At 41.3% G+C, this 14,291-nt stretch overlaps 1 protein-coding gene across 1 annotated transcript in view; it reads right to left on the reverse strand.

Moving 5' to 3' along the window:
• Nucleotides 1–866: 866 nt before the first annotated feature.
• Nucleotides 867–14,291, reverse strand: part of LOC310632582 (b(0,+)-type amino acid transporter 1-like) — a gene marked incomplete at both ends in the record, with an annotated part of 28,643 nt that continues 15,218 nt past the window's right edge. The window contains 3 exons of the mRNA XM_083349830.1: nt 867–1,100; nt 5,433–5,520; nt 13,584–13,708. Of these exons, the coding sequence (XP_083205956.1) occupies nt 867–1,100; nt 5,433–5,520; nt 13,584–13,708 (447 nt within the window). The remainder of the gene's footprint in view (nt 1,101–5,432; nt 5,521–13,583; nt 13,709–14,291) is intronic.

The raw sequence follows: 14,291 nt of genomic DNA on the forward strand, positions 1-14,291 counted from the left end.
TGTTTGAAAGAATCACCAACTAATTCATCCATAGTTCTCTGATGGAGGAAGATGGAGGCAAGAACAACAGTGTTTTTTAAATTTTTAAATTTACTATTTATTAGCTAAATACAAAAAAAGACAAAAATACACAAAATTGTAAAAGAAAAAAAACTTTTAAAAAAGGAAGCAAAAAAATTACAAAATGCGTATTTGTGGACATACATATATTAATAAATTGAAACTATGATTCATTACAGTCATCCATGCTCTAGCTATATTGATTAATGTTGCAAACTGCTAAAAAGTTGAACTCATATATATTTGTGTTCCAATGCTGAACAATAAGTGATTTTGTGTTTATTTTCTCTGTCCAAAGTCAATTCCCATGACTGAGATAAGCCTCAAGCTGAGTTAATATACGTAATCAGTTCTTACCAAAATGGAACAAGGCAGAATGTTTAAATAAAGTGATAATTTCACTGCATCTCCAACAACATAAATGCAATATGGTCATTTCTGAAATATTATTTTTTGTTGAAAAGGAAGCAATCTAAAAATCTTTTGTTTTTTTTAAACCTCTTCTTTTTTATTAGTTAAAGTAAGATATTCAAGCAACAAAATCAAAAAAGAAAAAAATGTGTATGTATAAAAAAATTGAGAAAGAAATTTAAAAAGCAAATCAGACAATAAATATAAAAAGGGCATTCTGGCAGCTTCCTCTCTTTCTCCCCCTACCCCCAATTAGACAGAGGTGGGAACAATTGTGATCCATTTTCAAAATGTTTCTGAAACATGATCAGGAAAAGCTGTACCCTCATCTCTGTACAGATCAGAACTATATAGATAATTAGAACATTTGCCAAAGCAACTTTATGAATATGAATTCACTTCATGTCCTTTTCAGATGCTGCAACTTCCATTAAAATCTGCATATAAATAGTTAATTTTCGTAGGCAGGCAGGGCAATACTTGTAATGAACCAAGGGGAAGTAAAATATGATACCGCTGAGGATGAAGAGTATAACATAGAAGAACTCAAGCTGTGGCCGGTCAATGATGGGTGTCATTACCAGGTAGATGGATATCATCAGAAAAATGATTGGTATGATGATTGGTACCTGGAATAAGAGGAAACATGTTTATGGCCACTGTATAATTTGTTTGGGAAAGTTTTCCAACTGGCATCTGACAAAGTACCTGATATCAAAAGTCATGTTACCCAGATATCTCATCAACCAACTAGTCATGATTTTTGTGAAGGATGCTCCTTAAATTTTCCAGATGTTCTCCAATAATCAGCCTACATGGCTCGGCCACTGAACAAACTCGATCTTCCATGAACTAATTTTGGATGTTCTGCCCCTCCCACCATTCTTATTCTTCTCTTTTACATCTTCTGGCACTCCTGTGAACTTTGGAAAGTCCCCAAGCCTGCTAAAGTATCCTTTTCGCATATGAATGGTGCTATTTCAGCTACATGATATTTTTAACAAAGGAGATAGAAATAGGAAAAGTATGACGTGACCACACAATTTGAGTGAAGTAAAGTTTTAAACCAAGAGGTTTTTTTAAAAAACAAACAAACAAACAAACAAACAAACAAACATTCTGATCTCTTTATCTTGCTCCTCCAGCTTCAAGAGCAGGAGAAACAATTAAAAAGAAGTCAAAAAGATCAATGCCAGAGCACTGATTTTTGCCAAGAAAACAGCTAAAAGAAGGTAAAGGTAAAGGTTCCCCTGCACATGCGTGCCAGTCGTTTCCAAAGGTTCTTATACTAGTGGTTTTCCCCAGAAGGTGAAAGTACAGTTTTTCCAAATAGTACTGGCTGTAAAACCTACAGTTTTCTGCCAGTGGCTGATGCTGAGAACTGAAACATTGGATGGCACCAGCTTGCCTACTATAAATTGTCATTTATTTTTTTTACTCCCAGTTGTTATTTATATAGCCTGATATAAAAGGTAAAGGTAAAGGTTCCCCCGCACATGCATGCTAGTCGTTTCCAACTCTAGGGGCCGGTGCTCATCTCCGTTTCAAAGCCGAAGAGCCAGCGCTTGTCCGAGGACGTCTCCGTGGTCACGTGGCCGGCATGACTAGACGCCAAAGGCGCACGGAACGCTGTTACCTTCCCACCGTAGTGGTCCCTATTTTTCTACTTGCATTTTGACGTGCTTCCGAACTGCTAGGTTGGCAGAAGCTGGGACGAGTAACAGGCGCTCACTCTGTTACGCTTCGCTCGGGATTCAACCCGCCAAACTGCCGACCTTCTGATCGACAAGCTCAGTGTCCTAACCCACTGAGCCACCGCGTCCCTGATATACCCTATTACAAAACTGAAATGTCTTACATTTCAGTTTCTTATATTTTATGGGATCTATGGATTTATGCAGAATAAAACAGCATGTATTCCATTTTATTTTTCAATGATCCTATAGAGAATTGAATGGGGGAAAATTAACAAAGTTAAATAGGCATTTTAAACAACTTTTTCAGATATATTGGAATGCTAAGATGAACAAAAATAGCAAGCATCACATTTCCTGGATCAGGAGTAGGCAACCTTGGCTCTTTTATGACTCGTGGACGTCAACTCCCAGAATTCCTGAGCATTTGGCAACCTGCCCACATTTATGACTGCAGAGATGCTTCAACTCTCACCACTTGCCTTCCCACCCTCCTTCCAATCTCTACCCCAGAGGTAAGCAACCTTGGCTCTTTTATGACTCGTGGACTGGCTGGCTCAGGAATTGTGGGAATTGAAGTCCATGAGTCTTAAAAGAGCCAAGGTTGCCTACCCCTGGTGCTAGATGCTATCCCTAGGTTCTTAAAAACTGTCCTCTTGCTATCCAAAATAGCTCAATTAGAGCAGTATTTTGATGATACGAAACAGGAAGTCCCTTCAGATAAATTTTAAATAAGAATATCAGCATTGGGTCATATTGCAAACATGCAAAGAAACTAACTGTTAATGATGATTTTAAAGAAGTAGCAAGATAGCTCTTGTTTAGTGACTGCCTTGTTTAACGATCATCCAGTTATGACAATGATGAAAAAGTAACTTTGTGACCAATTCTCACATTTAGACCTTTGCAGATCAGTAAAGAAGCCTGCCCTGGACCCGGCTGTTTTAAATAACTATCGTCCGGTCTCCAACCTTTGCTTTTTGGCGAAGGTTGTTGAGAGTGTGGTGGCGCATCAGCTTCCTCTGTTCCTGAAGGAAACTGATTATCTGGACCCATACCAATCGGGTTTCAGGCCCGGGTACAGCACGGAGACGGCATTGGTCGCACTGGTGAATGATCTCTGGTGGGCTCGGGACAGGGGATGTTCCTCTGTCCTTGTCCTTTTAGATCTCTCAGCGGCTTTCGATACCATCGACCATGGTATCCTACTGCGGCGTCTCAGTGGGTTGGGAGTGGGAGGCACCGTTTTACGGTGGTTCTCCTACCTCCTGGGCCACTCACAGTCGGTGTTGACGGGTGGGCAGAGGTCCGCCCCGAGGTCTCTCGTTTGCGGAGTCCCTCAGCGGTCAGTCCTCTCTCCCCTCCTGTTCAACATCTACATGAAACCGCTGGGTGAGCTCATTCGTGGTTTCGGGGTGGGGTATCATCAGTACGCTGATGATACCCAACTTTTTCTTTCCACCCCGAACCAACCCAGTGATGCACTCGACGTGATGTCCCGTTGCCTGGAAGCGGTCCTGGTTTGGATGGGGAGAAACAGGCTTCGACTCAATCCTGCAAAGACTGAGTGGCTGTGCATATCAGCATCTCGGATAAACCAGGTTGTTCTACCACTAATGATGGGGGGTGAGGTGTTACCCGCCGTCGATAGGGCTCGCAACTTGGGCGTCCTCTTGGATTCACGGCTCAATTTTGAAGATCATATAGGAGCCGTGACCAGGGGGGCTTTTGCCCAGCTTCGTCTGGTGCGCCAGTTGCGCCCCTATCTGGACCAAGATGTCCTACGCATAGTCACCCATGCGCCTGTGACATTCCGGTTAGACTACTGCAATGCTCTCTACATGGGGCTGCCCTTGAGGACCACTCGGAGGCTTCAGCTGGTGCAGAATGCAGCTGCGCGAGTTGTTATGGGAGTTTCCTGATACTCCCATGCAACACCTCTTCTCCGTGAGCTGCATTGGCTTCCGGTTGCCCTCCGGGTGAGATTCAAGGTGCTGGTAATGACCTATAAAGCTCTAAATGGCTTGGGTCCAGATTATCTAAGGGAACACCTGCTGCCGGCATCAACTTCCCATCGTCCTGTGCGCTCCCACAGGGAGGGCCTTCTTAGGGTACCGCCGGTTAGGGAATGCCGGCGGGTTATCCCCAGGGGAAGGGCGTTCTCTGTGGGCGCGCCGGCCCTTTGGAACCAGCTTCCCACAGAGTTTAGGACCGCCCCCGACCTTCGCTCATTTCATAGGGACTTGAAAACTTAGTTTTTTGAGTTGTCTGGCCCAGACTGAGGGGTTTTAATTTTTAATTAATGGGGTTTTAGTTAAGTTCGGGGATTAATTTAATCTTACTTTTAATCGTTTTTAATTGTATATGATGTATTTTAACTTTTAATTTTCCCTGTAAACCGTCCTGAGTCCTACGGGAATAGGGCGGTATATAAATTTAAATATAAATAAATAAATATAAATAAAGCAAAGGAAAGCTGAAGTAAGATCACAAGCACAGTTTCACTTAGGGACTGCTACGCTTCAAAACTAAGTTCCTAGCCCAAATATGGGCACTAAATGAGGACCATCTATAAATTCAAAGTGATGAATGACTCCCACTGTCATTAATCCATGTAATACTTACAGTATGTATTTCACCCCATAGGATAGTTCACAGTTATTCAATGAGAAGGGGGCTAAATTTGTCTTTCCCCCTGCTTCGGTCCTGATCTAAATTTCCTTAAACACCATCTTCTCCCCGTAAAGACGATCCTCTTTCACAAGACCTGTTTAATCATATCTAAGGTTGATGCATCATGGCTTTTAAGTCATATGATTAGTCTTTTCTTCTAGAATGCCATGGGGCAAAGATCAAGCAAACAGATGAGAGGTTATCGCTCTTCCAATAGTTTCTCAACATTCTCAGGCTGAAGCATTTGGAACAACTGGCTCATGTGACAAGACAAGGAAGACTGAAAAAGGCATTGGTTAACTGTGCTGTTCCTAGGATACAGAACAGGGTAGCCAGGAAATTATGGACAGCCAGAAGATATAGTAGCCTTCCCCAGTTTGGCATTCAGATCTGTAGAACTACAACTCCTACAACAAGTTTGTGGAAGTTATAGAGCCTTTGTAATCCTACATATCTAGAGGATGCCAAGTTTTTTTGGCGGGGGTGGGTGGGGAGGAAGTAAATTCAGGTTTGGACATTCAGATTAGGACCATTATGACCTGTGTCATAATGGGGGGAAAAAGAGGATTTTAGTATTTTTTATACAGTACTAACCTTGTAAGATCTTGGGAGTTCTGGTTTCTTAATCTTTAAATACAGGAGACTTGCAACACTTATCCCGTTGAAAATCCAAGCTGTAAAGCTATATAAAGAAACATTTAGTGGCAGCCATTCCTTGTGTGATCACGTAATTTCTGCTGCTATTAAAAAGTGCACACTCAGATATCCCCCTCCCCCCACACACATATGCTTACTAGTTAAATATACCTAACACTGTACTAAAGATCTCGTTCACTTTCCACAGTTTGACAATATATCTTCAATTAACCATAGATGTTGACATACACTATTATGTCTATTTTGAGCTAGGAGCTTAATTTATGGAAATCCATAGAGGAGGGTCATGCAAATGACACAAATAACATAACTGTAAGCTACCCAGAGTCTTTGACTGAGATGGGCAGCTATAGAAATTGAATAAATAAATAAATAAATTTGTGACATTTGCAGTGTGTGCAGTGATAACACAATATCCAACTAATTGTCTGGAGGTTTGGGATTTCTTTGCCTAAGTCAGGAGAGTTGATATCCATCTCTGCTGACACCCAGCTTTTCTTTTATACCTGAACTGGGGAAAGTAATCCCTATAAGTAAGATTCTGAGACATGTTAAAATGAAGATCCAGTAAGTAAAATGTTTTCCTTTCTGGGAAATTGGTAATTTGGTTATCCTGGAGAGAATTGCATGGGAGTGGCAGCTACATAGCCTGGGATATTTAAAAAAAAATAATTATAGTCACAAGGCACAAATGGCTGCAGCAATAAAGGACACTTTTTAATGATACAAGAGCTACAAAGAAATACAAATGCAACAGCTACTCTTAGATAGGAACAAACGTAGCCAGTGTGACACATGAATTGGCAACTGCATGGCTTGATGTTGTTGGATAGGGCCCATTGTTCAAGTCTGTCAAGATCTTTTTGGATCCTGAGCTTGTCTTCTGGGGTGTTGGCTATTCCTGCCAGCTTAATATCATCTGCAGATTTGATCAGTTCCCCTTCTATTCCCTCATCTAAATCATTTATGAAGATATTGAAGAGTACTGGGTCTAAGACAGAACTTTGTGGTACCCCACTGCTTCCTTCCTTCCATGTAGATGTAGTACTATTAAGGACTATTCATTGGGTATGGTTTGTCAGCCAGTTACAAATCCATCTGGTGGTGATACTGTCTATCCCACATTTTTCTAGTTTACCAAGAAGTAGGTTGTGATGTACTTTGTTCAATGCCTTGCTGAAGTCTAAGTATACTATATCCATAGCATTTCGCTAGTCTACTAATTTAGTCTCAGGATCCAAAAAGATCTTGACAGACTTGAACAATGAGCCCCATCCAACAACATGAAATTTAATGTGAAGAAAAGCAAGGTTTTACACCTAGGCAGGAAAAACCAAAGGTACAAGTACAGATTAGGTGAGTTGTTGTTGTTGTTAGTTGCGAAGTTGTGTCAGACCCATCGCGACCCCATGGACAACATTCCTCCAGGCCTTCCTGTCCTCTACCATCTTCTGGAGTCCATTTAAGCTCACACCTATTGCTTAAGTGACTCCATCCAGCCACCTCATTCTCTGTTGTCCCATTCTTCTATTCCCCTCAATCTTTCCCAGCATTAGGCTCTTCTCCAGGGAGTCCTTCCTTCTCATTAGGTGGCCAAATTATTTGAGTTTCAACTTCAGGATCTGGCCTTCTAAAGAGCAGTCAGGGTTGATCTCCTTTAGGACTGACCAGTTTGATTGCCTTGCAGTCCAAGGGACTCACAGGAGTCTTCTCCAGCACCATAGTTCAAAGTCCTCAATTCTTTGGTGCTCAGCCTTTCTTTCTTTTTTTTAAAACAAGTTTTATTGGTTTTCCAATTTAAAGACTATATATTTAGAAGCATCATGGTACCTGGGTAATGATCAATTGAATAACAGAGTTTTCAATATATAGTTCGGGTTACATTATCATAACATCCTTCTCTATTTCCCTTAACATTCAGTGCAACGTGTTTAAACTAATAAATTTCTACGAATAGCATGGTCAGTTAAAGAAAAAAACTATCAGTCCAATTTCAGTGAAATATGTCCATGTCCTGTTATTAAATTTTATTTAATTTTGATATTAATTATAGTATTCAAATTTAACCTTAACATCCCAAATAGTATTCACAACCCAAATTTCCCTTATTTTATTACATCAAAGATTGTAACGTCTAACATACACAGAATAGTTAAGTGGCTAGACTCTACCTAATAAACATTGTCTATTTCATATCCTAATACATCACAAGTTACCAATAGGACAACCTATATTTATCAATCTACATCTACTTATACATAACCAAAATTTTAACATCAGACATAGGATCCACAAGCCAAATTTGCAGATTATAATGTTTGAAGCCTAATAAGTACTTAAACACTTTCTAATTCTATCTCGTAAACATTTTCTATTTCAGATCCTAATGGGTCACTGATTACTAACAAAATGGCCTATAATGATTCTCTAGACACTCATTTTTTAAATCTAACTCTAGGTTTCTTTTTTTTGCCAATCAGGTTTCCAGACCAAAGCCTTTAGATTGCCAAGTAGGTCTTCCTTCGCTCTAATGCATATTATTTGCATGGAGGAAGCCATCCAACCATCAGTAATGCACAAAGGTTAAACCATTTATAGTCATTATACTGTATTGTTTCTCTGTTGACTCCACTCTTTTTATTTGCTCTAATATCTCTGTCTGCAATTCGGTCTGGATTCTTCTTCCATCTGAGTTCGTCTGTTTTGAGTAGAGAATCTTATCCAGTTTTATAGTTAGTAGTTGACTGTCCAGGGTTTCCACAGGCTGTCTTTGTTAGTCTTCGGCGTTCTCTATGTTGGGATTGCTATCTTGTGCGTAGTATACTTCTGGAATTGTAGGCTCTTTAGAAAAGGTTAAAAGTTGAGTATTAAGCTTTTCCATAGTTTGTTGTTGGTCTTTAAGATTGTCTGTCTTAATAGATCCTTGTACTTTTAAAATTGTAGGTTCCTTGAATGGAGTCAAATTTTGGATATTAGTTTTTTCAGTACCTTGTTGTTGTTGCTTATATTCCTCTGTCTCAATAGTAGTTGCTTCCAATTTTGTTATATTCTGAATTGTAAATTCTTTGGTTGGAGTCCGGGTTTCAGTTTGTGAATTAGAGTTGGCACCTAAAGTTTTTAGTCTGGAGATAGACATCTCTGTGACTTTATAGATTGTTTCGAGTATAAGCTTATAATCAAGTGAGGTTTGTGGCTGATCAGTGTCCATTTTGTAGTAATTATAGATAGTCCCTAGTGGAGGCTAATTTTCAAACAAAAGTCAGTAAGTGTCCACCTCTACAGGTCTAGGCTAAATTCATCTCCAGCTGTTTCAGGTTTTATATCTTAATGCCAAGGTCAGTTCCAAAATATAACAAGTTTGTTTGGCAATAATATTCACTTGCTGTAGCAGGCTTGGCCACTAGATGTCCCCAGAGTACATAAATTCCTTTTCAGACAAAGTAGATTTTATCAGTTTTGAATCTTTTTATTTCTTTTTTCTTTTTTGTCCCCTTTTTAATCAAATAGGTAGAATAGTCCATTTCTGTGAGTGTAGGAATTTGGGGCCAAAAATAGAAAGGCAGTAAGTCCAATTAATTAGTATTATCTAGTTCCAGGCTTTTTTTTTCTCCTCCCGATGTGGACAGATGCTGTCCTCTCCTCGCAAGGGGAAACAAATTCAGAAAGCTTTTAGCAGGAAAAGTAGAAAGTTAGGAAAAGAAGAAGGTAATTCTCACCCAGTTTTCAAGTGCTTTCAAGTGCTTTGTTGTATTTTTGGCATTCGGTAGGAAACAGCTGAAACAATGGGCCATGGAAGTGGCCGATGCTTTCTTCATTGGTTCGGAGAGTTGCTCCAAGCCGATAGGAGGGCCACCGCCCTTCTACCGCCAACTGGGTGACTTTCAACCCCTTTACAGGGGTCCCCTGGCGAAGAAATCCAGACGACGTGGAGAGCATTCCCCTTACACATCTGGCCGCACTGTGATCCAGAACCGGAAGCACGGTGCTCAGCTTTTGTTATAGTCCAACTTTCACTGCCATACAATGCAATTGGGAAGACCATAGCCTTGACTATACGCACTTTTGTTGGCAGGGTGATGTCTATGCTTTTTAGTGTGCTGTCTAGATTTGCAATGGCTTTCCTCCCCAGGAGCAAGCATCTTTTAATTTCGTGGCTGCAGTTCCCATCTCCAGTGATCTTGGAGCCCAAGAAAATAAAATCTGTCACTACCTCCATTTCTTCCCCATCTATTTGCCACAAATTGAGAGGGCCGGATGCCATGATCTTGGTTTTTTTAATATTAAGTTTCAAGCCAACTTTTGCACTCTCCTTCACTCTCCAGCAAAGCTGCAGGCCCAGATGGGGTGCTGAGGATAGTGGTTAAAAATTGTGCCGACCAATTAGCAGGGGTCGTGACAAGAATTTTTAACATCTCCTTGCAAACGGCATGTGTACCATCGTGCTTGAAAGCAGCTACCATTATCCCAGTCCCCAAGAAAACTGCAGTTGAGTGCCTGAATGACTACCGACCTGTTGCATTAACATCTGTAGTCATGAATTGCTTCGAAAGACTGGTTCTCCAATATCTCAGGACATGCCTCCCACTGGATTTTGATAAACATCAATTTGCCTACAGGGGAAATAGGTCAACAGACGATGCCATAGCTACTGCTTTACACTCTGTAGCAAGTCATCTTGAGAAACCTGGAAGCTATGTCAGGATGCTTTTTGTTGATTATAGCTCAGCTTTCAACACCATTTTGCCAAGCACTCTCATTGAGAAGCTGACTGACTTGAAATTTTCCCCCTCCATCTGCGATTGGATTCAAGACTTTCTTAGTGACCGGTTACAAACAGTGAGTGTCAGGTCTGCTTTGTCCACCCCCCTGAAGCTTTGCACCGGCTTGCCACAGGGCTGCGTGCTTAGCCCCTACCTGTACTCTTTGTATACATATGACTGCGTATCATCCGACCCATCTACTGTGATAATTAAGTTCGCAGTTGATACTACCGTGGTGGGTCTTATTACAGGTGGGGATAAGACAGCATACAGGGCGGAGGTACAAAAACTATCCATATGGTGTTGTAACAACAACTTGCAACTAAACATCGGCAAGACGAAAGAGATGGTGCTAGACTTCCGGAGGAAAAAGGAGGAACCTGCCCCACTTTAAATCGGGGAGGACTGTGTGGAGAGAGTTTCCTCCTTTAAATTTCTGGGAGTCTACCTCTGCGAAGATCTGACCTGGAAAATTAATACAACCCAGGTGGCCAGAAAGGCCCAACAGAGACTTCACTTTCTCAGGGTCTTGCAAAAGAACAGGGTAGAAAAACGGCTTATGACCCTCTTTTACCGGTCTACTATAGAGAGTGTCCTCTCGTATGGTATTGTGGTTTGGTATGCTGGTCTGACAGCTGCGGATAGGAAGGCATTACAGAGGGTGGTGAGCACAGCACAAGACATTGTGGGCTGTCCCCTGACACCACTGGATGACATCTCCAGGGCTCGCTGCCTTGAAAGAGTGAGGAAGATTCTCAGGGATGACTCACACCCTGATCTCTTTACTCTCCTACCATCGGGTAGGAGATATAGGAGTATAGCCAGCCATACCAACAGGCTGAAGAATAGCTTTTATCCATGGGCTGTTAGGCTTTTGAACGGGAAATAATTTTATAAACTTTATGCATGATTGACTTGCGAGGCCGATGCGTTGTGCAATTAGTTCACATGATGTAATAAGATGGAGAGTTTGTGTCACTGTAAGTTGGGGGCGGGGGCACGAAGGGAGGCTCAGCCAATCTCAGTGTATACATGGTTGTACTTTGACAATAAAAGTTCGTTCATTCATACACCTGCATCAAGAGGCTCTTTAGTTCCTCTTCACTTTCTGTCATTAGAGTGGTATCATCTGCATATCTTAGGTTGTTGATATTTCTCCCGGCAATCTTAATTCCAACTTTTGATTCATCTAGCCCTGCCTTTCTCATGATGTGCTCTGCATATAAGTTAAATAGGCAGGGCGACAGTATACAGCCTTGCTGGACTCCTTTCCCAATTTTGAACCAAACAGTGGCCCCATGTCCAGTTCTCACTGTTGCTTCTTGATCCACATATAGAGAAAATAAGATGATCTGGTACTTGCCACAGTTTGTTGTGATCCACACAATCAAAGGCTTTACCATAGTCAATGAAGCAGAAGTAGATGTTTATCCAGTGTATGTTGGCAATTTGATTTCTAGTTCCTCTGCCTCTTCGAAATCCTGCCTGTACTTCTGGTAGTTCTCGATCCATATACTGCTGGAATCTAGCTTGTAGGATTTTAAGCATAACTTTACTAGCATGTGAAATGAGTGCAATGGTGCGATAGTTTGTAATTTTGCCACCTCTTCTTAACCTCTTTTGCCTCTGTTAGGTCCCTGCCGTTTTGGCCCTTTATCATGCCCATTTTTGCATGAAACATTCCCTTCATCTCTCCAATTTTCTTGAAGAGATCTCTGGTCCTCCCTATTATATTGTTTTCTTCTATTTCTTTGCACTGTTCATTTAAGAAGGCATTCTTATCTCTTCTAGCTATTCTCTGGAATTCTGCATTCTATTGGGCATATCTTTCTTTTTCTCCCTTGCTTTTCGCTTCCCTCCTTTCCTCAGCTATTTGCAAGCTTCCTCAGACAGCCATTTTGCTTTCTTGCATTTCTTTCTCTTTGGGATGGCTTTAGTTGCTACCTCTTGTACAATGTTGCAAACCTCCATCCATAGTTCTTCAGGCACTCTGTCTATCAGATCTAATTTCTTAAATCTATTTGTCACCTCTACTGTATATTCATCAGGGATATGATTTAGTTCATACCTGAGTGGCCTAGTGCTTTTCCCTACTTGCTTCAGTTTAATCCTAAGATGACCATCGGGTATACAATGAGAAGCTCATGGTCTGAGCCACAGTCAGCTCCTGGTCTTGTTTTTACTGACTGTATAGAGCTTCTCCATCCTTGGCTGCAGAGCACATAGTCAATCTGATTTCTGTGTTGACCATCTGGTGATGTCAATGTTTAGAGCCGTCTTTTGGGTTGTTGAAAAAGAGTGTTTGCTATGACCGTCGTATTCTCTTGACAAAATTCTGTCAGCCTGTGCCCTGCTTCATTTTGTACTCCAAGACCAAACTTGCCTGTTATTCCGGTTATCTTTTGGCTTCCTACTTTAGCATTCCAATCCCCCATGATGATAAGGACATCATTTTTTGGTGTTAGTTCTATAAGGTGCTGTCGGGCTTCATAGAACCAGTCAATTTCATCCTCTTCAGCATGGTGGTTGGGGCATAGACTTGGACTACTGTGATATTGAATGGTTTGCCTTGGATTCGAACTGAGATCATTCTGTCATTTGGGGGATTGTATCCCAGTATTGCTTTTCCTACTCTTTTATTGACTATGAAGGCTACTGCATTTCTTCTGAGGGATTCTTGCCCACAGTAGTATACCCGATGGTCATCTGAATTAAAATCACCCATTCCTGTCCATTTTAGTCCGCTGATTCCTAAGATGTCGATGTTCAGTCTTGTCATCTCTTGTTTGACCACGTCCAGCTTTCCTTGATTCGTGGATCTTACATTCCAGGTTCCTATGGAGAAAAAATCTTTACAGCATCGGACTTTCCTTTCACCACGAGATACATCCACAGCTGAGCGTCCTTTCGAACTAGTAACTGTGAGAGGGACCTTGGAGTCCTAGTGGACAATCACTTAAACATGAGCCAGCAGTGTGCAGCAGCATCCAAAAAAGCTAATACAAACCTCGGTTGTATAAACAGAGGCATAGAATCAACATCAAGTGAAGTATTAGTACTGTTTTATAAATCCTTGATAAAACCACACCTGGAATACTGCATCCAGTTTTGGTCACCACATTACATTGCTGGAGATGTATTGCATGGCAAGCAGGATGGAAAAAGTTTGTATAAAAGAAATAATTAAGTAACACAAATAACTAAATAATACCACACCCCCTTCCTCTCTCTGAAGTCTAGGCAATATCACTTTAATATATAAAAATAATCAAAAAGATGCCAAGAGATCAATTTCATCGAGTAATTATGAGTAGCGAGAAATACCCACCTGAAAAGGTTCACTATCTTGTTGAAACTTGCAGGTATTACCATTATTATGGACACCACAGAAGTAAATATGAGAGCAGGAAAAGGTGTGAAATAACGTATATGAACCATAGATAGAAAGATGGGCTGAAAATGAAGACATGAAACAAAAAAGACCATAACTAACTATGCTGCGGGGTTTGCTTTGCTCTTTGCTTCTGTCCAGCTCTCCAAAGTTTTAATGAGTAAATGAATGAACAGCAAACTTGGTGGTTATGCTATGAGAAATAATTTGAAACCTCATGAGCAACACTTAAGTTCCGTTATATGGAACTCACTGCAGTGTATGCCTCCCAGCATACACAAAGGACAGCACAGCAGGAGGCTGATGGTGCAGATCAGCAGAGGGGCTGGACAGCTCCGGGCAATGACTGCTCACTCAGGATAAGCCTAATGACTTAAGCTGTTGACAACCCCAGGCATGGTCAGCCTGGTGGGAAGCCAGGATCTACACCCATTGTCACCTGCACTGGCAGGAAGCCCAGGTTTGAACTGATTGGATGCCATCCACCTGGGCAGGTACAAACAGACGCCAGGTTTCCCTGTTTCCCCAGTTCGTTCTGTTCAGAATAAACTCATCTTTACCCCAGCTCTGTGTCCGTCTCTATGTGAAGCACGCGACTTTACACTCACGTCATTTGGAATTTCGCAGCTTCAACGGTCTTTCTGC

The sequence above is a fragment of the Vipera ursinii genome (assembly GCF_947247035.1).
Source record: "Vipera ursinii genome assembly, chromosome: 1".
In the NCBI taxonomy this organism is placed as follows: Eukaryota; Metazoa; Chordata; class Lepidosauria; order Squamata; family Viperidae; genus Vipera; species Vipera ursinii.